The sequence below is a fragment of the Zalophus californianus genome, chromosome 8, assembly GCF_009762305.2.
Source record: "Zalophus californianus isolate mZalCal1 chromosome 8, mZalCal1.pri.v2, whole genome shotgun sequence".
In the NCBI taxonomy this organism is placed as follows: Eukaryota; Metazoa; Chordata; class Mammalia; order Carnivora; family Otariidae; genus Zalophus; species Zalophus californianus.
Window position 1 is genome coordinate 73,248,943 of NC_045602.1, and position 25,488 is coordinate 73,274,430.

The window sequence follows — 25,488 nt, forward strand, 5'->3', positions numbered from 1 at the left end:
CACCAGGGAAAATAACTGGTTAAACTCACACACATGCTCTTTGAGGGTCTTACTTTAAAGTGACTCCAACAGGTGACCTCCCTGAAAGGCAGAGGGCCAGAGTGAAGCCCACCTTTCTCGCCTTCCTAGAGACTAACCCCCAACATGGAAGGGACCCTGACGGCGGCTCTTAGCCCTAAAAACCAATGATTTCCCCTTGGGTCTGGGGGCATTAACTGACCTATGTCCCCTCATCTTTTGAGGCTCACACTGATCCACCACCTTTTAATGAATTCATTCAAAATGAACTAACTTTGAAGTATGAAACATCAACAGCCAGCAAGCTTCTGCTTCCAGAAATGAGCCCCTCCTTGCTTCAAAGGCCCTGCCCCCGCCTGGAGAACAGCCTCAGGGCATTTCTGAGAGTAAGCCTGCACCTAAGCACGCCTGTGGCTGGCTGGATGGCTAAGCATTCTTATCTGTGCTGACCCACGGCTGACCCAGCAGGCCTCCAGGCCCTGCTTCCTTCAGCTGCCGCCTACCTCCAGTTATCTCCAGCTGACTCTCCAAACACAAACGCAGGATCTTGACAGATAAGAACACAAACCCTGCAGAGCCCTTCCATGACCATTCAGGAACTTCCAGAGAGAAGGTCTAGGTAGAAGAAAGGTAGGGTCCCAGCCTGGTATAAATCACCGAGAAGCAAACACCTTGGTCTTGATCTGTAACCTCTGCCCAGGGAGCAGAACCCTGGGGGACCCAAAAACCACCCACTGCAGAGGGGAGGCCAGCCCTGCCTCATGGGGCGGAAAGGCTTTGTCTTGGGGCCGGGCCGCAGTGCCTGTCTCCAGCAAATGTTGTAGGCTGGGAGATCAGGGAGTGAGGATCAGGAAACAAAGAGCTAAAATCACTTCAAAACAAATTAAGAATTCCTTTGGGGAAAAACAAAAACAACAACAACAAAACACTGCAAATAATACCTTCCTTTCCTCCTCTTCCTGAAACCAAACAAGCTGGGTCATCGACCCTCCTGTCTGAGCATAAGCAGACTGGCAGGGGGAGACCAAGGCCCCTGACTGTAGTGTCCCACAGAGCAAGATCACAGGAGGCTCCACAGAACAACCAGCAAAGGGAAATGCTGAATGTCAAACCAGCTTAGCTGATGAGGAACTGACCTTTGGGGAAGAAAGTGCTGGTGCCAGTGATTATGCCTGGCTTAGCACTTCCCTCAGCCCCAGGGCCTGCAAGTTTAACCCCTGGCTCTTGTCCTCAAGGTGGGGGAGCTGTGCTAGCCAGAAATGTTTAATGAATCCAGCAAAGTGATAAACTATGTTTGTGTTAATACCTTTGATTCCAGCCCCCTCACTGGAGTGTGGGTGTTGGTATTTTAAGTGTCTTTTTGATCTCCTACAAGTCCTTAATAAGAGCCATCCAATAAACACACCAGGTTTAAGTCAGAAATGTTAACACAGTCCCGGGACTCTGATCCTTCTGCCTGGTGGAATGCACCAACAGAAATAACCTGAGAAAAAGGTGAGGCAGGCCAGGTAGATCAGAGAGGTGCCCTTGAGGCCACAGTTAGCCTCAGCCAGAACCAGCCAAGGTCTGGCCCCAGCTCAGCCTAGTTATCAGCTCAAACATTTTCCAAAACAGCCTAGGTTTCCTGGGGGAGATGGCTGTGTGATAGTTTGTTTACACACGGCGAGTTCCAGCTTGTGGAGAGGGCCATATTATTCCTGCGCTGGGAGCTCTGACACACCTTCCCCCAGGATCTCCCAAGTCCCACGGGACCTGGGCTGGGCCAGGCAGAAACTCCCGAAAGGGCCTAACGGGACCCCCAGGGTGGGGCGGGAGGAGGTGGTCTTGCCAGTTGCGTCCACTGCCACCCGCCACTCTACCCATGGTCTGGGTTTTTCAAAACCCAGTCTGGCCGGCTGCCAGGTCTGGGTGGGGGCGGTGACTGACAGGCTGGTTATTGGAAAGCTCCCATCATGAAGCCTAGGAATTTTGTTTGGTTACCATGGTGACCTTCACTACAAGGGCACTGACTAAAGCACAAGGAATCTGTTACCTAAAACCAGGGCCCCTGGAGCCCCAGCTTCAGGAGCCATGCTTATCAGTGGCCTGTTCGCCTTGACCCCATACCCCTGCCCCCACCCCTCCCCAGCCGAGCCTCCCAGCTGCCTGCCGAGGCCAGGACTAGCACAGGCAGCCGGGGAGCTCACACAGGAGGCGACCACGCACATTCCGGCCCGCCCGGGCCTGGCTTGGAAACCCGGCTCTAAATAGGGAGTTTGCTGCCCCCCTGAGGACCCCTGCAGGCCGGCCAGGGACGGCCCGGCCAGCACACGTGTCCAGGGCTTAGTGGGAAGCCCTCAGGATCTCAGGATGCTGCGCAGGGTGTCTGGTTGCCCCCATGCCAGGTTCACGCTGTCCCCGCGGGGCTGTCGGTCTCTGCCTCATCACGTTTCTGCCTTTTAAACCCAAGCTCCGTTAACTAAAGGGCATCCCGCAGCACGGAAATCAAGATCCTCTTTGCTTTGCTTTCTAATGCCTGAATTTAGGGGAATTTTCAGAAGTTCAGCTCCACAAGGGCTGGGTTTTTCTCCAGCAGTGTTCAGCCGGCCTGGCTGAACGGTGGCCTCCCGTGCAGCTAAGGAGCTCCCACACCTCTCACGGGGCTTGCCGCCTCTGCCTGCGCCTCCCGGGCCTGGTGCGAACGGCGCCCTCCCCCAGCTCTGTGCCCACCACGTGGCCCGCCCTCGGGTCCCCCGCTGCTGGTGCGCTGCCTTCCAGACCCCCTCCACGCTGCTGCCCTCGAACACGCTTCTGAACCCACCGCCAGACCTCCTTTTGTCTGAGTCTCGCCACAGGCCTTGGAGGCAGAGGCAGGTAGGACAGATGTCAGGGTGTGGCATTTGAGCAAGCCCCTGGAGGTGGCACAGGTGAGAGACAGCACGACCGGGAGGGCAGGAGCCCCACTGTGACCCTCACGTGGGGAGAAGCTCACATGGGAAGGGCTCCATTCCGCCCACTGGCCCCCTCCCCCCCGCCCCGTGCCAGACCCCCCCCTCCCTCGACACTGGCCTTTCAGCCTCTTCCTTCACTAAGACAGCCGCTGGGAGCCAACGCACGAGCAGGTTCTGCACAGGACAAGAGCCTCTGAAAAGCCTCAGCCCCTTAGAGCAGCCTTCGGGGCCAGGGCGGGTGGGGGGGCTCCCGGTGGCATACAGACCTCCGGCTCTCACGTGGAGACCTCGCTGGGGACACGGAGGCCAGGCTGAAGGGGGATGGATTTTGTTTTGTTTTGCGGCCATGGTGTTTACTGGACCAGCTGGTGAACTATCTGCTGTGGCAACAGCTGGAGCCGCACACCCGCTTGTTCCGGCGCAGGAAGCAGCTAGAGAAGCAAGGTGCAGTTGCCGTGGAAGAGCAATGACATTTTTCAGTGATCCCTGGCCGGTAACGGGCTCAGTGACATTTCCTGCTAATCCACGCGTTTCTGTACTCTGCCGTCCCATCTGTGGGGAACCAGTCGTGCCTTATTCGCAAAGAGCTGTGGTCACGCTCTATGGTCACTCCGACAGAGCTGTGCGGTCGCGGGATTTTCCACACCCCCTCCCAACCTCCTGTATATATGTATTTTTTTTAAGGGTGGATTTTTCTTTCTTTTTTTTTTTTTTTAAGATAGCCAAAATGTATTGTCTCAGTTTAGGAGGCCAGATGCACCCTTTATTTATTTATTTATTTATTTATTTATTTATTTATTTGTTAGTTCTGCAGCCTTTTAGGCCTGGCTTCAATCAAGACAGGGGTCCTCATGGCCCTGGAGGGGAGGGGCTCATGGTGGCTTTGAGATAAAGAATCTGCCACTGCTTCTCTATCCCTACTGTCTCCACACGGGCAGGCTTTGCAGAGCGAGGTACCACAGAGAATGGGATGCTCTGGTCCCCTTTTTGCAGTGACACAAAACAGAAGAACCCCAGGGCTGGGACTCAAACTCTTTCCCTCCTTAGGCTCGGACCTCAGAGAGGTCTCCCTGCTGCCAGCCCCATGGCCCGAGCTCCTGATGCCCTAGCAGTGACCTTGTGGTGTCTGGATGGGGCAGCTCTGTTCTCATGCAGAACCTGCCCCTTCAGAAGGCTCCTGCTGGTAGAAATAGGGACACAGGTGACACAGTTATCCTACAAACTGACCATGAACACAGTCGGCACTGGGGAGGGGCTTGTCACCTGTTTTGGGTTTAGGGTCCCATAGAGGATCTGGTGAAAGCCATCTCCATGGACACAGGCGCATAGGCACAGCTGTTAGGGTTCAGGTCTAGGCATTCGGGGAGGCCCAGAAGCCCACCCATGGGACTCACGAGGGGGAGTCACCAACCTCGGCAAGGACGACCTCTCCCCACCCCCCACGAAGACACTTTCAGCGAGTGAAGCATCTCGTGAAGGAGTCGCCCCTGAGTGAGGTGGGGGTGGGAGGGAGGCAGCACCCTTGAGGGGAAGGGCACACACACTACCGACGAGGGGGAGGAAGACTGGGGAGAAGGGGGCTTCCTCACCCAGCCCAGGAGCCACTCCCCTGAGGTGGGCTGGGGGTTGAGGGAGAGCCAGAGCGCCGCCCTCCAGACCCAACATTCCCCCTCCCCGACAAGCTGTGGGCTTGTCAAAATTTTCAAAAAGTGCTGTTAGCCTCCCCACATCAGGCCAGGGGACGTGATTCTGCCAGCAGAAAGCATTTGGCCCAAAAGTTAGGAAGAGACACTGCAGCAAGATGCCAGACGCTGGAATGGGAGGCTCCTTGCTGGGGCTGGGGGCCCGAGGAAGGGCCAGGTGGGCAGCATGAGAATGCCCTGCCCCGTTTCCATCAGGACAGCTCTGTTCCCCTCTGCCCCCAGATAGTCTCCACTGGCAGGTAACGTTGCACTTGGGAAAAGGACTTGCTGGTCAAACAACATCTGATGGCAGGCCCAGCCTCTCTTTCTTGGGACACACACTCTGACCTGGGGTAGGCCCAGAACCCCTCCCCACTCTAGGAGTCTAAGATTTTCCTCCGCACAGTTTTTGTTCCCATCAAAGCCTAACTGACAATAGAGTAAACACACACACACACGCACGCACGGCTGGCAGCAGACAGTGGGTCAGACTCTGCCTGACAGTCGTGAGAATGGAGCTTGGAAAAAAGAGCGGTAACTGGTAGTGGGAGGTGAGGACCTTTGTCCTGTGTATATTTTCACTAGAAGTGAAAAAAAATAAACTACACAGTAGGTGTTTCTGTATTGTGCTTGGGATTAATGAGACAAGGGAATTCATCTCTTGTCCACACACACTATTTTATCTGTTTTAGTATTCCCTAAGCTACCTGCCTTTACAAGGGAACTGATTTCAACTTTAGTAATCTCCCAAATGCGGGGCTGAGGCCAAGAGTCGGGGCCATCTCCTGAGCACAAATGGGCTCTGTCGAGTTGGCCATGCATCAGCTCTGCTTACACCTGGCTGTGGGCACCTGAGTCCCCCCCGAGACAGGACGGCAGGGGGACAGGGAGGGTCAGGAGTCAGGGTGCTGTGGACAGAGGGTCAGGGTGGACTGGGAGAAGCAGGGCTGACCTGCAGGGGGAACGCTGCCCTTGGCTTTATTCACTGGGGCCTGCTCTTCAGTGGGGCACACTGGGGAGCTTACCATAAGGGCTCTCTGCTTCTCCCAAAACACCCTTCTTAGCCTTGGTGAGAACAAAGCCATCCTGTAAGGTCTGCAGGCAAAGCTACCCATGGCATCCTCTGAAGGAGGCCAACGGCACAGGAAAGCCAGCTCTGTCCCCAGTGAGCTAGGGAAAGACAGAGGCAGATGCCCAGGCTCCCCACATGAAGGGAACCTCCTTGGGCTAGGATAATTGCAGCTTCCCTTTATCACCTAACATGGCTGTGGGGCCCGCCAATTTCCCCTGATGCTTTGTGAGCCCGTCTCCATTGCCAGTGTGAGCCCCCCTCCAGGGAGCCAGCACCATGCTTCCTTCTGCTCTCTGAAGCAAGACAGCCCCTGGCTGGCTCTAAATAGCCCTTCTTCAGACCCGAAGGGGGAATATGGCGGGAATGGGGGTGCTCAGGGGCCCCTCATCCTGGGCTCACAGGGATTAGAGAAACAAGGTCTATTATACCCAGTGTCACACGCCTTGGGGGAAGAGGGCAGAAATCCAAAGATGACCGACCTCCTCATTCCCTCCTGCAGAGCAACGCACCCTTCTGCCTCATCTGGCCCAGCACGGCTCTTGTTCCCCAGTGCCCTGGCTGGGTGGCAGTGGGTCCTCCATGTATAGGTGGGGGCAGGAAAGACTCATCCTGCCACACCCACCATGGCCTGGGCCAAATGCAGCGTGAACCCTGCTCTAAAGAGAGGGGCATCTGGGCAGTGTAGCCTGGTGGGGGCGATGTGGAGTTGCTGAGGATGGAGGGAGAGGCCAGGACTGCTCTAGAAGGAGAGAACCCCTTTCCTCCAATGCCCATGGCCTGCTTGGAGGCAGGGAGATGGCTCACTTGGCCCCCGCCAGCCCAGCCAGCGTTAGAAGCTCATCCTTGGCTGGCTGTGCCAGGGTTATGATTAAGTTACACAAGTTAGTGTCCCCATGAGGCTCAAATGCAGAGCCCAGGGTGGGGTGGAAGCAGCTTGAGCACGTGCATTTGAACACAGTCTCCTCTGTGGTCCACGTAGCCCCCGTGGGGCCCGCAGCTGCTGCACAGAGCCACTCCCCGCCGGCGCCTCCTGGCACTCAACGCCAGAGCCCTTCTCTGACCCCATGGGGCCTCGCCCCACCTTGACCCTCCAGCCAGGGTCATTAAGTGCATGCAGGAGGCACTTAATCAGTGTGTGGCAGGGTGGGGGTGTGTGAGGGCACCCGTGTCTGCGGCAGGCCAGCCCCCAGCCGTGCCCACAGGGAACTCACTTGAAGTTCTCGGGATACTCCGTGATGGCCATGTTGACGACGTCCAGGGCATGCTGGTAGTGCTTCTGGGCCGAGAAGAGGAGCGCCAGCAGGTGGAGGGCATTGGCATCATCCCGGCACACTTTCAGGACCTCCTGCAGCTGCTCCATGGCGCTAGAGATCTGCCCAAGAAGACTGCCAGCTTAGTGACCTTCTCCAAAGCCCAACCTACCCCCACCCTCCCCTGGAGCCTGGGGCCAGCGCTGGCCAACGAGGGCATAGCGGACTCGAGTGAGATCCTGGGCCTTGGGGGGCAGGGCTGGTGCTCTGATGAGAAAACACAGCCCTAAGTACCATGGCAAGAGGGATCTGCTGTCCCAAGTCAGGCTCGGGCAGCCAGCTGCTGCTCGGGGGTAAAGAGGAGCAGGTTTATGGTGCAGCACTGAGGATCTGGGTGGATGCGGGGCTCTAAGGAGGCCACCCAGGTCCCTGCGTGCAGACCTAGAGGTGGCCTCTCCTCTGCACCTGTGCACGCAGGGATGGAGGCCGACACACAAACGCCTCTTCCTACCCAGAGGCCCACCGTGGCCAGAGCTCCAGCTCTGGGGTCAGGTGGGGGCATGGATGCCAGCCCTGCCACCCCCTTGCTGGAGCCTTCGGGCGACCTGTCTGAGCTGTGGTTCTTAGCTACAACGTGAGGAGGACGGTCCCGCCTGTGCCAGTGGCCGCGAGGGCAAAACTACGTAGGAGAACGTTCTGCACAGTCCTGCACGTGCGCGAGATGTGCCTGTCCCTCCTCAAGCCTCCAGAGCCCAGGCAGCCACGGAGCAGTAAGACGCTCCCTTCTCATCCTGAGGGCTGTGTTCTCTCACGCCCTCGGGGCTGGAGACTGCATCGGCTCCTGCAACTCTCTCCACATCGGGGGCCGTATCCTGCCAGGAACCTCGGGAGTCTTTTCTAGAAAGTCTTGCTCCTTACCACACCTCAGACATGGGCCGCCTGTGCTCCCCAAGGGGCCTGTGGTGCAGGCGAGCTGGGGCCTTTGGTCCCTGGCGCACGGTCCCCCAGCCTCTGTGCCCGCTGTGAGGCCTAGTGCCAGGCCTGGACTCCGCCCACGGAACCTCCTTTTATGGAAAGTTCAAGGAAAGGGAAGGAAGCCAGGTTACCGTGGCCACTGGTTCAGCTTGACTGTGGTTCTGCAGGGTGAAGCCCATTATCCTGGGCCGAGCATCCAAACCCACAGCTGTCACTGCTCAGCTGTCACGTGCTTTGAGCAGGATGGGCTGGAGGCTATCAAAGACCCAGGTGGGCCAGGTCTAGCTGAGAGTCCATGCAAGGGTCCTCAGCTCCCTGAGGCTCCCAAGATCTGGGGTCCTCCAGGAAACTGGGTGCCAGGCTCCACTGGCCTGGCCCCGCCATCTCTCTGGGAGGACAGACACCATTCACCAGAGGTGGCTGAATAATTCAAGATTTTTTAAAAAATGTATCACCAAAGGTTTATCATGAAGTTGATTGGCAAGAGAAGCACCGGTGCTTTTATAGAGGGCTAAAAATAAAGTGCTCTCAGGTATTTGCGCCTGTGTTCTTTGGAACACCAGAGCAGAGTGATGTTCTTTGGGGAGAGTGGCAGAGAGGTTCCAAGGGCCTCACCCCGGACCTGGAAGTCAGGAGCCCCATGGGGAAAGCTTGGTGGAAGGTGAGGACATAATGCTTCCTGCGGTCCCTCAGCAACTTCTCAGGAGACCGAACTCTTCAAGGGGGCCTGAGGGCAGATAATAGTCCCTTCCTGTGTGCCCACCAAGGGCTTTACCATATTTTCTGACTTAATCCTTACCGAGTCCCTCGGAGGTGCAGTACGAAGGTGCTCACGTAACAGACAAGAAAATGGACTCAGAGAGGTCAAGTCCCTTGCAAAGGGTCGCGTGGCTGGGCAAAGCAGGAGCAGCTCTGTAGCCCTCAGGGACCTGGGAGTTAGGAAATGCGACAACCCACCTGGCGGACAAGGGCCAGCTGCAGGGAGACATAGAGGATGACTTGGGGGTCACCGGGCGCCAGCTGCTGGGCTCTGTATGGGGAGAGGGGGTGACAGATCAGTGAGCAAGGACTGAGCACCCGCTGTGTGACGTGGGCCTCCAGCTTGCCAGCCCTGTGCTGGGTGCTGCAGGGCGAAATGTCGGGGGTTCTCAGAGGGTGCCCGGTGGGGGAGGATGGCGGTGGCAGCCCGTGGGCAGCAGGCTCCAGGAGAGCTGGCTGAGGCCCTATGGTGGCCTTGTACAGAGCCTGGAGCCTGACCTCCCCACCCTAGGACAGAAGGGAACACTCCTGTGGGTGGAGGGGCTGGGAATGGCCTCTCTGGGAGAGAAGCCTTGGGAATGAATTGCTGGCCCTTGGTAGCTCAGTGGGGATTGGCCCAGATGGGACTCTGTTACCTCCCTGGGTTCAGGAATAACCTGCCCCAGAGAGGGGTTGGATGTGCTAATATGTTCCCATAAAGATGGCTCAAGGAGTCTAGGGCAGGCCCCAAGCCAGCAGCTTCCACAGCAGTATTCGGGGGGAGTAAGACCCACAGGGCTCAGAGGGCAGAGCCCTGCGCTGGGCCAGAGGAGCGGGGGTAAGGACGCTCAGGCGGGGCCCAAGGCTGTGGAGGAGGCAGGGGCTTAGCAAGGATGGGTCCGAGGGAGGGAGGGAGGGAGGGAGGGAGGGCCACCACAGGGGTGGGGCTTCTCTGGCATCCCCTTCCGTCCTTTCTTCCAGGACCCTGGCTGCCAGGAAATCTCTGTGAGGACTGGCGTGGGGGTTCCTCACAGGTCAAGTCAGAGGGGCTGGCAGGAGGCAAACACCAAATTTTGAGCCCCTGCTACACTTAAGGCACATATGCAAGGTGCTTTTCTAGCTTTGTCTCAGAATTCTCACACCAGTCATGGGCTCTGATTCCCACCTTGGAGCCCTGAGCTCCAGAGGGGAGGGGCTGAGCCTGGGGGCACCCTACCATCACTGAAGGGCTCAGCCTGCCCACCCAACCCCAAAGGCCTATCCCTGCTTCCCGCAGGAGCTCTCAGAGTCCTGGTTTCCTGTCAACAAAACGGGGCCAGAAACCTTCATTCGGCCTCCAGCAGAAGGTCCAGGAAGATAAAGCGCGTGAATGTGCCACCTGGTGCCTCTGCCGGGGCCGGGGGCCCGCCTCACCTCTCCAGGGTCTGCAATGCTTTCCGGTGCAACTCATCTTGCTTGGATTTCAGAGTCGCTGCAGGAGACAAGACGGAGACGGCTCCATGAGGGCTTGCTGAAGGGCTGAGGACCCAGCCCTGCCCCATCCCGGGGACACAAGCTCTGCGGGGAGACGCCTGATGAGGGCCCTATCTGGCAAATGCTTGCACTCAAGCAGCTCCGGACTACTGCCACCCACCACCCTCGTCACTGGGGGAGGGCGTGGGTGTCTGCTTGGCCCCAGCTTCCCAGCATGTGTCTTGGAACACCAGCTCCTTCCATTCCTTTGCCTTCTTTGTACCTGAGCCTTGAGAGACAGGCTCCATGGGCTGATGCCTGCCTCCTTGGGCTTACTTACCCACAGGCCTCTTTTTTAACCATTTTTACAATTTTTCAGTGTTAGATTTTAAGGGCAGGCGTTTGAACCCTTAGCTGCACACGGAACCACCTGGTGAGCTTTAAAATGACTGTCACCCAGGTCCCAGCCCAGCCCCGGTCAGATTACTCTTCCAGGTTTAGTCTGCACGGGACCCCATCGCGCCCCTGCCTGCAAGCACACAGAAGTAGGTGGGCTGCCTCAGTGCTGGGGGGCCACGCGGCTGAGCTGGCAGGCTTCGGGAAAGAATGACAGGCTCGGGGCAGGAGGAGTGGAATCCAGCCTCCAAGCACAAGTATTTATTAAACCGACTGTGCACCCAGCACTGTGCCGTGTGTCAAGGGAAGTTTAAAAGACCCCAGAAGGGCACAGCAGTGCTGAGGGTAAGAGCAAAACAGAATAAAGACGCTGTGGGATCCGGGCAGGCAGCATATTATAGACTGCGAGCACACAGGAGTTCCAGAGGAGGGGATCAGCTCTGCTGAGGGGCTGGGGCTGGGCCTTGAAGGGTGCATCCATGAAGAGGGCATGTGTGAGAGTGATGAAGGCTGGGTAAGAGAGTGGAAATGGGACTGAGGGGTGTGTGAGTGTGTGTACCCGCCGGAGATGTGCCAGGGGAGGGGGCGTTGGGCACTGGTGGGACGAGACACCCGAGAGGCCACCGGGAAGCCTGAGCCCCCCAAGCAGAGGCTCTGGACCCAGGCACTCACCGTCAGTGGCCTGCAGGCTGTATGTGAGGCCCAGTGCCAGGTAGCCCTTGGCAAGGAACTCCCCGGCTTCCTCCCCGAGGTCGATCACCACCATGGCAAAGCGCTCTGCCTCCTCCAGCTGCAAAGAGGAGAGGCACAGGTCACTGGGAGGGCTCTCCTGGTCTCGGTGTGCAGGCTGCTCAGTCACCAGCCCGGGACACTCAGAACTGCAATTCCTCATGTGTGGGCAGCGCGACCAGAGGCCAGGTGGCTTGTCTGAGACACACCGCCACTAAGTGGAAGGAATAAGGCTGTTTCCTCTGTCAGCAACTCCCTGGACCTCTTCCCTGCAACCCAAGGGCCTGGGCTCAGTGTCACAGGGTACGGCCTCTCACAGGGAAAAGCTTCCCTCTCCCCAGACAGCCTAGCTCGCTAGAGTTTACTCTGCCAAGAGCAGGGACCCAGGGCCAGGCCAGTCTGTGACAACTCCTTTCACCATCTGGCTTCTGTCTGTGCCTGCCCTGTGCAGCAGAGAGAGGGAAGCTGGGGCTGGGGGGCAGGCAGGGCCCTGGGCCTGGGTCCTGGGGACACCGCCAACCCTGCAGAATGGACAGGCTGCCACTCTGGCTCTGTCTGTGAGCTCGCGCCTGGACACGGGGAGCTCAAACTTTTTAGGGGAAAAAGGCCCAAGGTTGTTTTTGTCCTGGGAGCAGGAAGAACTGTTCCAGTTGGAAAGGGACCAACCGATGCACGTCACGTGGGCACACACCATCACACAAGTCATGTGACACGAAGAGGGGCACGCACAAGGCAGCCCTCACAAGCCATCTGGGGCACCCACAGCGGTCAGGCCAGTCAGGGAGGCAGGAGACAGCTGGGGGTGGTCTCAGCCGCGCCCACGCATGGCCCACAGGCCTCTAAGAGCCCAGGAATGCCATCCGCCCCTGACGCCTGTGACACCCACTGGCGTCAGTGTCACCGAGAACAAAGACTGGCACCACCCCACAGCTAGGGGGCTGAAAGGACCATACCCAAAGCCCCACTGCCACCCAGACATCACGGGCCCCTGTGTGGGGCATCTTGCCCATGGCAGAGGCCCATCAAGGAGCTACATTCGACCAGGGAGTGAGATTCAGACCCAAGTTGGCTTCTGGCATTCACGCCAGGGCTGCTCCTGCCCTGCTCTTGTCCTTGCCACCTCATCCTGGCAGGAGAGGGGCAGCTCTGTGCATCTTGTGGCCTGACCACTGGCCACAGCCGGGGCGCCGGTGGCCCCTCCATCCCTGGAATATGGAGCTGAGGCCCTGAGACAGAGGCCATCAGCAGAGGGGAGTTGGGTAAGCCTGCCCTCTGTGCACACCCAAGGGAAGCTCCGTGCAGGAAAAGGGCTGAAGGAGCAGAGATCCCACTGTGCCCGGAAGGGAAGCAATAGAACCCAAACACAAGGAAGCAGAGCATGTGAACTGACAGCCCAGACAGAGATGGCGGGAGGGGGGCGCTGAATCCCTCTGAGGCCTGTCCACCATCCCTGCCTAAGCCGGCCTGACGCATGCTGACCAGGGCAGTGCTCCAGTCCCCTCATGGCAGTGCTCCGGCTGCTGGCTTAGGCAGCGGGCCACCTCCAGGTTGGGGGGCTGGTCACTGAGAGTAGGGAGTCTAAGGACCTAAGCTCTGACACTGTCAGGACTCAAGGTTTGGGGGAGGCCGTAGCTCAGGAAACCCCTCCGCTGCCTGCTGCCCAGCCTCGGCCAGCCAGGCGGGCCCACGGCTGTAGCGGCTAAGTTCCGTGTCCTGCAGCACCTGGCCCAGCGGGCCCCGGGGCAGTGGGGGTGGTTTGGGGGGGCCTGGGGGCCTATAGTCAGAGCCGGGTGGAGAAAAAAGCACTGAAAGATGAGCTCCCAGACACAGGCTCTGGTCCTCACCCAGCACCTGACAGCTGCGGAGCCTGGAGCAGATCACTTAGTTTCTGTGCCCTAAAGGTCCTCTTCTGCAAAATGGAGACTTGGACCCCTCCCCCTACAACTGCTCCTCAGCACAGACCTCCACCGAGGCTTCTGCAGTAGCAGGGTCTGTGATGGGCCTAACTGGGGAGCCCCGATGACAAGGGAGGGGGATGCCCGGGTGAGTTCGCATGTAATCCCCGCAGGCTGACCCCATACGACGGGGTGGCTCTTAATTAAGGCTGCACTGTGTGATGCTGGCATGGGGCTTGTGGAGCTCCAAGAGAAGGGCAATCATGTGGCTGTGGTTGTCCCAGGAAGACTAAGACTCATGGCAGACGGGGGACAGGAGTCACCAAGAAAAGGGTTAAGTGAGCAAACTGCACCTCCCCCACCCAATATCCCATTGCTGATGCAGCTCATCTCATACACTGTCTTTAGGCATCATTACGCCCCATTCAAACAGGAGCGGGCTGGTTTATAAACGACCAAGTACAAGTTATAGAACCTAGAAACCTATTGCATCCATGTATATACAGTCTTCCCATGACCATGTCCTTCTACTGAGCAAATGCCAGCTTTTATCTCTTGTAACTCATGTAGGGAAGGTGCTGGGAACAAAGCTCAACAGTTACCGGCAAACAGGGAAAAGTCACTCTCCAGTTCATACACATCATATTCTGGGTTAGTAGAGCTCACCATACTTTAGCTTTAAAAGTGCAAATAGGGGCGCCTGGGTGGCTCAGTCGGCTAAGTATCCGACTCTCGGTTTCAGCTCAGGTCATGATCTCCGGGTCATGGGATCAAGTTCTGGGTTCGTCATGGGATCGGTTGGGTTCTGTTCTGGGTGTGGGGCCTGCTTGGGATTCTCTGTCTCCCTCTCCCTCTGCCCCTACCCAACCCCCTCTCTCTCCCTCTCTAAAAAGTGAAAATGGGCACCCTGAGTGGCTCAGTCAGTTGAGCATCCGACTCTCGGTTTTGGTTCAGGTCATGATCTCAGGGTTGTAGGATCAAGCCCCACACTGGGCTCCATGCTCAGCAGGGAGTCTGCGTGAAGATCTTCTCCCTCTGCCCCTCCCCCCCACTTGTGCATGGTCTCTCTCAAATAAATACGTCTTCAAAAAAAGAGGTGCAATCATACATCCTTAGCTTGTCCAACTTGTGGTCCACTCTGATCCCCGGGTCAAGAGCCTTCCTCGGCCAGTACTTGCCAGCCTTGTCCATGTAGTTTAAGCACAGTGTCAGCATTTGTCTCAAATCAAACTCACAAAGCTTGAATGTACTGTGCTCGCTTTGGCAGCACATACACAAAGCGTGAATGTACCATTTTCCTACATAGCCAACACTATTTTGGTCTCTATTACCTACTACAAAGCAGGCTTTTTGTATGTGAAGTCACTGCAGGGATAATGAAGGAAAAAATGATCAATTCTTGTTAAGTATGACAATATACACTATGATAACATATGGTATTAATATACGTGGGTGCTCTAACTGGCCAGTGAAAGGAAAAAAATGCTATCAGAGCAAAAAAACCAAAAAAACAACAAAAACAAAAAAAACCCAAAACAAAAACAAACTCAAAATTTACATTTATTTTAAATATACCTTAAAAATAACATATATTTTGTGCGTGTATATATTGTATATACTATATACATACACACACAACACACACACACACACACACACACAAATACATACACACACAATGCACTGTTCCCCTTCATCTAAGACACAGGTGGCAATCCTAAAGCCCTTGAGAATGCGGCTTTGTCATTTTTGTTCTGAAGTACTAAAAGCCCACCCAAGTCCAGAATCAGTTCTACACTTATGAATAAGCTCTCCACGTAGACAGCAGGGCAGCCTGGAGGCTAAGAACACAGACACTGGGGCCAGACTCCCCGAGCGCAAATCCTGGTTTGGCTCCTTACTAACTGTGTGACCTTCGGCAAGTCCCCTCGCTTTGCTGTGCTTCAGTTCCCTCTTCTGTAAAATGGCGCAACAAGTGTCTGCCTCACAGACAGACATCAGTTGCTGGGAGGACTGAATGAGGTAAGACACAGTGAATGCTCAGAGCAGTGCTTGAATAAATGTAAGCCATTCTGATTAGTTATTTAATCTCTACCTGTCATTGGTTGAATCTTCCAGAAAAGGAGACTCTACACAAGGATCAGCCCTGTGCAGTCCCCTGCGTCAGCTGGGCAGACCCTCAGACTCTCTGCCCATGGGTCCAGGACACACATACACCCACTAAGCTACTCTTTGTCACAATACTCACCCCTGCTGTGGGTAACACACTTGGATATTTCTGTCCTATTCTCTGATAGCCTATTTCAATTTTTTCTTAAGAAAGAATTCTAGGGGCGCCTGGGTGGCTCAGTCGGTTAAATGTCTGACTCTTGATTTCGGCTCCGGTCATGATCTCAGGATCCTGAGATCGAGCCTGCAGTCGGGCTCTGGGCTCAGCCAGGCTCTGTGCCCAGCGTGGAGCCTGCTTGAGATCCTCTCTCTCCCTTTGCCCCTCCCCCCTTCTCATGCATGCTCTGTCTAAATAAATAAAAATAAAATCTTTAAAGAAAAAAAAGAAAGAGTTCTATTTCACAACCCACTAACAGGTCTCAACTTCCAATGTGAAAGGACAACTCTAATCCAGTGGCTGACTGAGTTGCCCGGCACCCGCCTGTCTCCAGCCACCCCCGTCATCTTTCTCTCCCGGACTACCTCACTTGGCCTTTCCAATCTCCAGTCACTTCCGCCGGTGGCCTCGAAAGTCAACAGCTGGTGGCTCTGAGGTTGGGGCTGCTGTTTCTGCAAGATTAGCTCAGGTTACAAAGCTGAGCCCTCCTTGCTTGTCAGAACACCTCCAAGGTGATGGGTTATTTATTTATCTTTTAAAGATTTTATTTATTTGACACAGAGAGAGAGAGCGAGAGAGGGAACACAAGCAGGGGGAGTGCGAGAGGGAGAAGCAGGCTTCCCGCCAAACAGAGAGCCCGATGCAGGGCTCGATCCCAGGACCCTGGGATCATGACCCCAGCCGAAGGCAGATGCTTAACGACTGAGCCACCCAGGCGCCCCACTGACGGGTTTTTTAAGTTCTTTTCAACCGTGTTCCTTCCAGCGGTATACTGCTTTTTAATATCTCACCTACGGCAGCCCTGTCACTTTGCCATGAACCCTAGGTAGAGGCCCCCCCCGACCATGCCCCTGCCCTTCTAGAGCAGTTTAGCGCCTCATGGTACAGGTGTTACACAGCTGAAGGTTCTGGGGCACAGGGAGCTTAGGGGACCTATCCTATCCAAGGCCACCTGGCGAGTGAGTGACAGGACTGAGTGTCCAACCCAGGTCTCCTGAGCCTACATCTGGATCTTTCTGAGTTGCCTGAGTCACGGCCGCCCTCTGCGGTTCTTCACTTTCTTCCTCTCTGACCGTTTGGGAAAAGGATGCACGGAAGGCTCTAACGTTTGGACCCTTTGCTTGGGCTTTCCAGAAGTAAGAGCCTTGTTGCCATGACTTCACAAGTTCCGACGGCTCTCCAGGCTTCCTAATTTGGTGCCCACACAGACAGGCCTCTGGCTCACACACGTTGCTCTTGCTCGGCTGCCTTCCACTTCCCAGGTTGCCTCATCCATCTTGCACTGGGCCGAAGAGGTTGTACCCTGGGCATTTCAGCCCCTTCCTCCCTTCCTGGGAACTGGAGAAAGTTCCTTTCTGAGCTTGCCGAGCTTGTTGAAACGGCACCTCTTGTTCTCCTCAGGCCCTTCCCTGGGGGGCCCGGGACCTGTTGCTAACCACTGCACTGAAAATGTACTTTTCCCTTCCTGAGAGGAACAGGACGAAATTTCCTTATTTTCACATACAGTGGCGGGATGGCTGGCATTCTTTCCTCCCTGCCTCATAAACACTCAACTCCTCTTCCTGGCTCTGGCCACCCCTGGATCTGAAAAAGGAAGGTAAAAACACAAAAGCACCTCCCTTCGGAGAACCCGCTATTTCAAAGGGGCTGTCACAGGGGCGGCTGCCGTTCATCAGGTACCTACAGTGTGCTAGGCAGCGATGCTCCTCGGCTCTGGTGTTCAGATCCACCTGTACAGGGTGGGTGTGACTGCTTCCGGGGGACAGAGGAGGCACAGAGAGGGCAAATTACTCCCCTAAAGTCACACAGCTACTAGCTGGGTGGGCAGGGATTTGAACGCTATGCTCTCTGCCTCCAAAGCCTGCACTGTTTCCACCACTTCATCCTGCCCCCTCAGGGAAGAGGCCGAGAGACAGCACCACAGACCTTTCCGAAGAGGAGCATGGCCTGCTTTCCCACTTCCTAACTCCTCTCTCGTGTGGGACACGCAGCGCACATGCACACTCCTATCCTCCTAGGGAAGCCTCAACTTTTTAAATTACATACATTTTAAGTAATTGTGTTTGGAGAGATACTAAAAAAAATATTTACAACTCTTTTCTTCCTGCCCCAAATAACTGGTTGGGGACCTTGGCAAGACAACGGCTGTGCCAAGGCAGGAGGCTGCCACGCACTGCTGTCCCTGGGTCAGAGCCTGGGATGCCCCCCCCCACCCAGGGGAGCCTTAGGCAAAGCCTCGGGGCCAGTGCCCCCCCACCTGCCCCCACTGCCTGCCCCAGGTGCAATCACCTTGCAGCAAACCCCACGTCAGCCAGCCTGTGACTGTGTAGGTCCCTCTGCCTGGTGCACCACGACCTGAGGGCCACCTTGCTTTCAGACCCAGGCTCAGCCTAGGGTGGCCCACGCTGGCTCTGGGCATGGGGACAGGATGTGGGGACAGCAGGTGCTCCACCTCTGGGCACATGACCACCCTGGCTGGTTTCACCCAGCACAGCTCGTTTTTCAGATGTCCTAGTTTCAGCCTCCCTTCCTGCAACCTGGGCCAAGTTGTCCACCCCCAGATTTCTGTCCCCTGTTCATGGAGCTTGGCTGGCTAATGGCTAGGCCTGCTGGGGCCGCTGGGAGCCAGGAGAACTGTGATGGCAAAAGACAGAGGTGGCCTCAGACGCCTTTCAGGAACCGTGCTCTGTCCCAAGCACCAGCACCCCTCTGATTGTTGAGGTCAGACCCATTCTTCCTGCTTGTGGCCCCAGAATAGAGTACTGGGCCACCCTTCTCCTGGCCTCCTTGGAGAACAGGCTGCCCTTAGCTACACACGGTCTGCTCTCTGCCCAGCGCCAACTCGGGAACCTGAGAACCACTGAACCAGAGGCAGACTTCCCGCACCCGTCCCTCCCAGCCAGCTGGGGCGAGAGTCATTCTTGAAGATATGAGTGGACATCTAACCACATGCAGGGTTCTTTGCTGGGGAGAGAGGCTCAGGGTTGCAGACATGGTAAGTAACGAAGCTCTCCAACTAGTTGGGAAGAGAAGAACCATTTAAGGCAGAATTGTTGCCGAGTGGTTATGCTCATTGGCGAGCAGGATCTATCCAATAAGCACCGGACGGGAACTCTGGGCTGGGGTTTCAACAAGGAAGACAGTTTCTGCCCTCAAGAGACACTGGGGATTATAATGGAATCTAGGTGTCCAAGGCAGGTATAAACGGGGCTTTAGGGAGGTCCAGGGGTTCCAGGTTAGGGACGGCTGCCAGGAGCCACCCCTTGTCCCTCCAGCGGGACCTGGCTTGAGCCTGGACCCAATTTAAACCCTGGCTCAAACCAGCTCCCAAAGCCATGCATGCTTCTCAGCTGAGGTTAAACAGCTCACCCTCCTCCCCGATTCTGTGACAAGTCTGCATGTTTAAGCCTCCTTTTGGGCTTTTCTATTTATGTTGTCATTGATGACTTTGCTCCTAACTCATCTGATTTCAATTTGGACTGATTGGATCCTAATTTTATTACCATGTAATCTGAATGCATGTAATGACTGTAATTATGCCGCTGAGGGAAACAGCTCCTCCACGGCGGGAAGGCCTAAATTTAGGCTTCCTGGCAAGGGCGGCTGCTGGCGGGATGGACACCCATAGCCACCTCAGAGCTGGTGGCCTTGGGGAGGACAGGGGCCCTCCCCTGCCGCAGCTCGGTGAGGCGGCTATCTGGGGCTTTGTGAGGCCCCTCTGAGGAGCCCTGGGAACACGAAGGAGTGTGAGCGAGGGGTCGGCGAGCCCACCCTCTCTGCGTGCCCTGGATCCCACCCCAGTCCTCTGCTGCAGTGCACAGTCTGGGTGTCTCTGCTGGCACCCGCATTCCACCCACGTCACCACAGCTCCCCACCTGTAAGATGCAGGATGCCAACAGGCCCCCTGCAGAGACGCGGGGAGCAAGGGGTTTCCCCACCAATCACGGGGTGGGGAAAGCAAGCCGTGATGGAAGAACCTACCACTGGCCTGAACCCTCCACGGTCCAAGGCTGCCTCCTCCGTGCATCTCCCGATCCGTCCAGCCTTCTACATACTTTATATCATTTACGCCACATCTGAGGAACAGACTGTTACTGTCTCCGTTTTACGAATGAGAGAAACCGAAGCACAGCAAGCTTGTGTACCAAGACCACCCCGGGATGGGCAGGGAAACTCTAACCCACCTCACGTTGCAGCCGCTTCCTAATGCCTGGAGCCTTAAGAGGTGGTTCTGCCAGATTCCCCACCCCGCCCCCCAAATAAAGCCACACTCGAGAGTCTGGGGTTCAACGCCATGCTTCCCCTTCCCCACCATTCACAGTGGCGCCACGGTGGCCAGGGGGCGCCTCAGCTACAGGAACCTGAGAACCAGGAGACAGAGGGGAGGGTGCTCTTTCCACCCTGCTCCTCACTCTGCAGCAAAGAGAGGACAAGGCCCACTGGGGCAGCGAAGTGGGGACCCAGAGAGGGTCGGGGCCTCGTGTCCAGTCCCTGGGAGACCTGGCAGGAAGGCTTAGAACATGGAGACTCCCTTCCCAAGGCTGGATGCCCAAGGAGGGGGGAGTGGCGGCAGGAGGTGGACAGGCTGCTGATTCGGAAGCGCCTGCTGTACGCCCCTGGGGCCTGGAACAAGCTGGGCACCCAACCATGGTGAGGGTGGGCTTGGGGGGGTGGGAGAACAGGCAGGGGAGGCCTGTGTGTGGGAGCAGCGCCCTGTGGGGAGACGCTGGGCCTGGAGGGCAGCTGAAGACACTGGAGCTATTTTGCCTGAAGAGAGGAAAGGTGGGTGGGGCAGGAGAGGATGCATTGGACCTCGGGAGGCTGATGTGGGCTCAAGGAAGCGGGGACCCTTGGAAAGAAAGCTCCCAGTAGGAGGAGACACCTTTGCAGAGGCTCCGCCCCAGGACGCCACAGGCTCAGAGCAGCCACCAAGGGAGCCTGGGGAGGGGAGGGCCCCAGGCCCAGCGCCTTTCACGGCTCCATCCTGCTGGCCTCCTCGAGGACCTCGGAGCCCAGCTGCAGGAAAGCCCGGCCTGTGGGGAGAGGGTGTACCTGACCGTTCAGCCACCTCAGCAGAGCCCTCGGCAGGAGGCTGAGCACAGGGCAGGGACCCGGGGGGCTGGAGCCGAAAGGAACAAGGGGGCCCACAGGTCCTGCCCACACAGCACTGCCCCCTGTAGTAGTGTGGAGCCTCCATCCAAATGATGGCTGGCCCAGGTGCTCTAAGTCCGGCCCACGACCGCACTGCTGGGCAGCTGGGGGGCCCCCTCTACTTTTGACTCTACATCTCAAGACTGAACCATAAACCCGATACCAGCCTGAGTTGGGGGACTTACTGTTGCAGATCCGTCTGCTGGGTTTCCTCAGAAGACTCCTCCTTCCAGGCCTGTCTACCTCACAGCTCCTCATGCATCCCCCCACCCCCAAACACACAGCAAGATGTGCACGCCCCGATCTCATGCCCACTGCCACCCTTCTGCAGGAGTCGCTGGGACCTGGGCTCTGCCCCCACAGTTCACTCACCCAGTGCAGGGACCCGATGCAGACCTTGGCGGCCATCAGGGGCACGGTGGGGTCCGAGGGCCGAAGCTTCATGCACTCCCGCAGCAGTGACACGGCGTAGGCTGACTGCAGAAGAAAGGGCAGGTGACACCATCACTGGCAGCCCTGGGTCTCGACAGACAAGGTGCCTTGTGCCTACAGTGGGGGGCATTCCCAAATAGCCAGTCCTTGCTCTTTCCTCCCAAGAGGCAGGAAGAGGGCCCAGCGGGAGAAGCCCAGGTCATGTTGGCAGACAAATCCCTCCCAGGCCTCAGATTCCGCATCTGGAGAATGGAGGCTATGAGTCTTGCCCAGGTGATGTGCCAATAGCTCATGTAACAACAGGTGGAAGCACTTCTAAAGGAATTCAAATGTGAACCACAGACATGATAGAGGCAAAAATGGGCTCTTTCAAACTTCTGAGTTCAACAGCCTTGGTTTCTAGGTGACAAGATGAGGCCGAAGCTCCACAGGACTTGGAGGCAGGGCCGTGGTAGGGAGTTGAGGGGGGTTGGGCATAATGGCTGGCAGAGGAGAAGGAGAGAAGCTAAGCTGGCAGAGGCAGAGAGAACCTCCAGACAGGAATCTGGGGCCCCTCAAGGCTCCAGCGACTCAGCCACAGAGACGGGGCCGGAATGGACCTCCTGAGGATGGCCACGTGTGGAGGGAAGGCCAGTACAGGAGACCATCCACAGGCAGGCAGCAATACTACCAGTCACAATAATGAGAAAAAGAACACCAGCTAACACTTATTTAGATCTTACTATGCGCCATGCATTGTTATAAACCAGAGCTCAGCAAAACACAGCCCACGGGCCAAATGTGGCCCTCTGCCTGCTCCTGTGAATAAAGTTTGACTGGAACCCAGCCATGCCCATTCACGTATGTATTGCCTACAGCTGTTTTTCTGACAGAGTGGGGAGTTCCCACAGAGACTGTTTGGCCTGCAAAGTCAAAAATGCCTACTATCTGACCCTGTACAGAAAGTCTGCTGTCCCCTGTTCTAAGTGCTTCATAGATTTAGTTTTCACAACTCTCCTATGAGGTAGGTGAGCCATGTCCCTATTTACAGATGAGGAAACTGAAAGGCAGAGAAGTTAAGTAGCTTGTTCAAAGCCACAGTGCCCATACATGGCTGAGCTGGGGTTTGAACAGTCTGGCCCTATGCTCATAACCACAGCTCTACCTGGCCTCAGTGACTTGGGGCTTCCGGAACAATCTCCTGCTGCACCAGTAGTGACTACCTAGGCAGATACAGCAGCCTCGGTCTCCCTGCTACACACACACACACACACACACGACACACACTTAGGGCTTCTGACTGTATATAACACTTTCCCAAGAACTCAACAGTGACACGCCCTGCCCCCCAAGTGTGCACACTCCATACTTGTGTGACCCCAAGCTAGGGTCAATGGTAGGCAGGGGCATGTGTGTGACCACAGTTCCCATGTACTAAGCCCTACTGTGAGCCAGGCTTCCTCATCATTAATTAGCTTTCACCCTCCCCAGCAACTCCAGATGTACCACTGAGGCAATGGGGGCTCTGGAAGGCTTAACCTGTTCAATCTCAGTGTGAGAGACTGGAAGAGAGAGAGCCGGAACCCCAGTGATCTGCGTCTACTCTGGACCCCCAGCCTTTCTCTAGCTACCCCTCCCTTCCCCACCAGCTAAGGAAAAACTCTTCTCAGCCCAGACATGACAGACTGAGGCTCTGGGCTGAGGCATATTAGGCCAGTTCCAGGGGTTTCAGCCAAGGGCTAGCTCTGTGCCCAGTGCTGGGCTGGGGTTGTGGGGTCACATGGCTCTTGCCTATCAGGTGCCTGCAGAAAGGCCTATGGAGAAGACAAAAACTGTCGTTCCCCACTGCTCTCTCAGAAAGCGAGGGTGTGAGACCCAGCACAGGCGGGTGTCAGCAGATGACCTCTTCCAGCAGGCTGGGGGACTGGGCTGGACTGTGGGAAAGGGGGCCTCGTGAGGGGCCCAAAGGAGTTGCCAGGCGATCCTGTGAATACCACTCCCAGCCCGCCAGCCATGGCACCTCTCCATACACCACAGCAAGCCCCAGGCTCCCCTTGGCCTCCTTCCCTGGTTGCTGACCTCTGCAGGGTTGAAGGTTCTCCAACTGTGACATGAAGGTTCTACAACCCTGATCGTCCATGTTCACCCCACACAGACCATAAAGCATTGCTATTTCAGGAGCCATCAGAGGACTCCACAGTAAGGGCAGGCAGCTTGGTTGGTTTTTTGTTTTTTTGGGGTTTTTTTTTTTTTTTTTGTCATGCTGGTTACCTAGCAACGCAGCAATGTGACTGCTGAGGAGACCAAGAGAAGGAGCGACCTAAATCATGTCATGGACCTCATCTTTTCTTCCTGCAGGCTGAGGTGTCAGATGTACATACATCCGCCCGGCCACACCTTCGGCACAAGTGTGGGGACAGAACCTTGATTCCTACCTTGGGCTTTGGCAAAGGCCAGCTCTGGCCACTCTGCTGGGGGGCGCTTCCTGGGCCAACCAGGCAGACTGAGCTGGTGTGCAGGGTTTCTGAGGGGGTGGACAGTGTGCTTCCAGAACAATCTCCTGCTGCACCAAATGCAGGCATGGGTATAACCCAATGTCTCCAGCCTGTGCAGCCTCATGTGTGAGGAACTCACTGATCGCCCCAACGCCCTACCTGTAAGCCCAGCCTCGAGCCCACCTTGCTGGTCTGTGAAGGAGCCAGGCTGGGACACCAACTCCCTGGACCCTGGGATGTGCTGGACTGCATGTAGACCTCTCTGAGCCTGGCTCTTCTCAGCAGGGAGGCTGAAGATCCCATACCTCCCAGGCTAACACCTTCTCCCTCAACTGGGGAGTTTACTGGCGCACCACCAGAGATTAAAGCTAGCTTCTGAGTATCCTACATTCTTCTGAGGAGGGCTCCCCAGCTTTTCTTGGGATCTCAAAGGGGTCTATGACTCACAGAAAGATTAGGACCACTGCCCTGGCCCTGGGCCTCTCCTCCTGGCCCATGCTCACTATTGCAAGATCAGAGGTTCTTTGTTTCCCAGAGGCAGCAAGAAGCTGTCATATGCCACTGTGAGCTGTCTGTCCAGGCTCCATGTGAGCTCCAGCCCCACCTCCTCCCCTTCCTCAGGCCTCACTCTATCTGCAGCCTGAACTCTCCCCTGGCCTTGGCAAGACCCTGCTGAGCACAGAGCCAGAGTAGACCATGTCTGTGCATTTAGGATGCTCTGGTGGGTGGTCAGCGTGATGGGGGTGGGGAAGAGCTTTGGGAAGGCCCAGTGGGGGTTGGGGGGTGGGAGGCTCCCCACTTGATTCTCACTATACTCCCCTGGCTCCTTCCCACCAATCAGGCTGCAGCACCGGCTAGTCTTCCTCTTCCCTGCCTAACCTTTGCGGGGGTGGTGCAGGCAAGCCGAGGAGGGCCCTCCTCTGAGCGGAGCTGCAGGGCTAGAAATGGCTGGTGGCACAGATGGGTGGGGGGGGGGGGGGCAGGAATTCCCTCAGCCCCACAAAAGGGCCCTGGGTGTTTACAGCTCTTGGAACGATTTGCAAGCTCCTGCCACCTTCTTTCCTGCATTCATAGCATCCTTGGCTCTAACACCCTCAGCACCCAGCTCCGGAAAGGTTTTCCTTTCATGTTACTGCCGAAAATAGAGGCTTATGTAAGTGTAATTCTCATCAGGGAAGAAACCAGGGGGTGCTGGAACAGGGCTTGGTGGGTAGAGAGCAAAGGCGGCCCCGGTGACCGGGGATAAGGCCAGTCCCCTTATGCTGGGTAGACAGAGCCTCTGTCCCAGCCACGACCGCTGGCACAGTTCTCCCCCCAGACTCCCTTGTGGGTGCTGCTGCTCTGCTCCACCCTTCAACCCTTCCCCCTAGGCAGGTCCTTCCATGGGAAGGCCCTTTCCTGACACCACACCTGATGGGCAGGAAGAGAGCTACAGCCCAAATGAATGCGCCCCTCGCTCAGAACCCGTGTCCCATGCCTGTGGCATGCAGTTGTACTCTTCAAGTCACACGTGGAAGTGCTCTGTTGCCCCATGTGTGCACGTGTCCTAGGAGAAAAGCACCCACAGACCCACAGTTGCACACCTGTAACTCCCAGGTGAACACCAGATTCACACAGGGGTCTGTGTGTGACCCCCTGCGGGCCCTCACTCTCCCAGAGATGAAAATCCGATGCTGGAGAACATTTCTGACTCACCCCCGTGCCCTCTGCCAGGCCCTGGAAGGGACTGGAGGAGAGCAGAGGCCCCAAAGGCAGGTGTGCAACCTCCCCCACCCAACACACGCCCTGGTCTTACCTTCCCACAAGCCACCATGGAGAGGGCCACTTGGTACCAAAGGTGAAATTCTTCAAACGCAAACTTCATGGCTCGTTCCAGGCACTGAGGGGAGGGGGTCAGTGAGCACGTCGCCCTCAGGGATCCTCCCACCCCCAGCCAATCCGATACCCCCCAGGGCAATCACTGCCCAA

At 56.6% G+C, this 25,488-nt stretch overlaps 1 protein-coding gene across 1 annotated transcript in view; it reads right to left on the reverse strand.

Moving 5' to 3' along the window:
• Positions 1-25,488, reverse strand: part of TTC7A (tetratricopeptide repeat domain 7A) — a 116,616-nt gene that overhangs the window by 35,055 nt on the left and 56,073 nt on the right. The window contains exons 10-15 of the mRNA XM_027620814.2: positions 25,316-25,399; positions 20,987-21,091; positions 11,186-11,303; positions 10,079-10,136; positions 8,885-8,957; positions 6,914-7,074 (exon numbers count right to left, since the gene is read on the reverse strand). Of these exons, the coding sequence (XP_027476615.1) occupies positions 6,914-7,074; positions 8,885-8,957; positions 10,079-10,136; positions 11,186-11,303; positions 20,987-21,091; positions 25,316-25,399 (599 nt within the window). The remainder of the gene's footprint in view (positions 1-6,913; positions 7,075-8,884; positions 8,958-10,078; positions 10,137-11,185; positions 11,304-20,986; positions 21,092-25,315; positions 25,400-25,488) is intronic.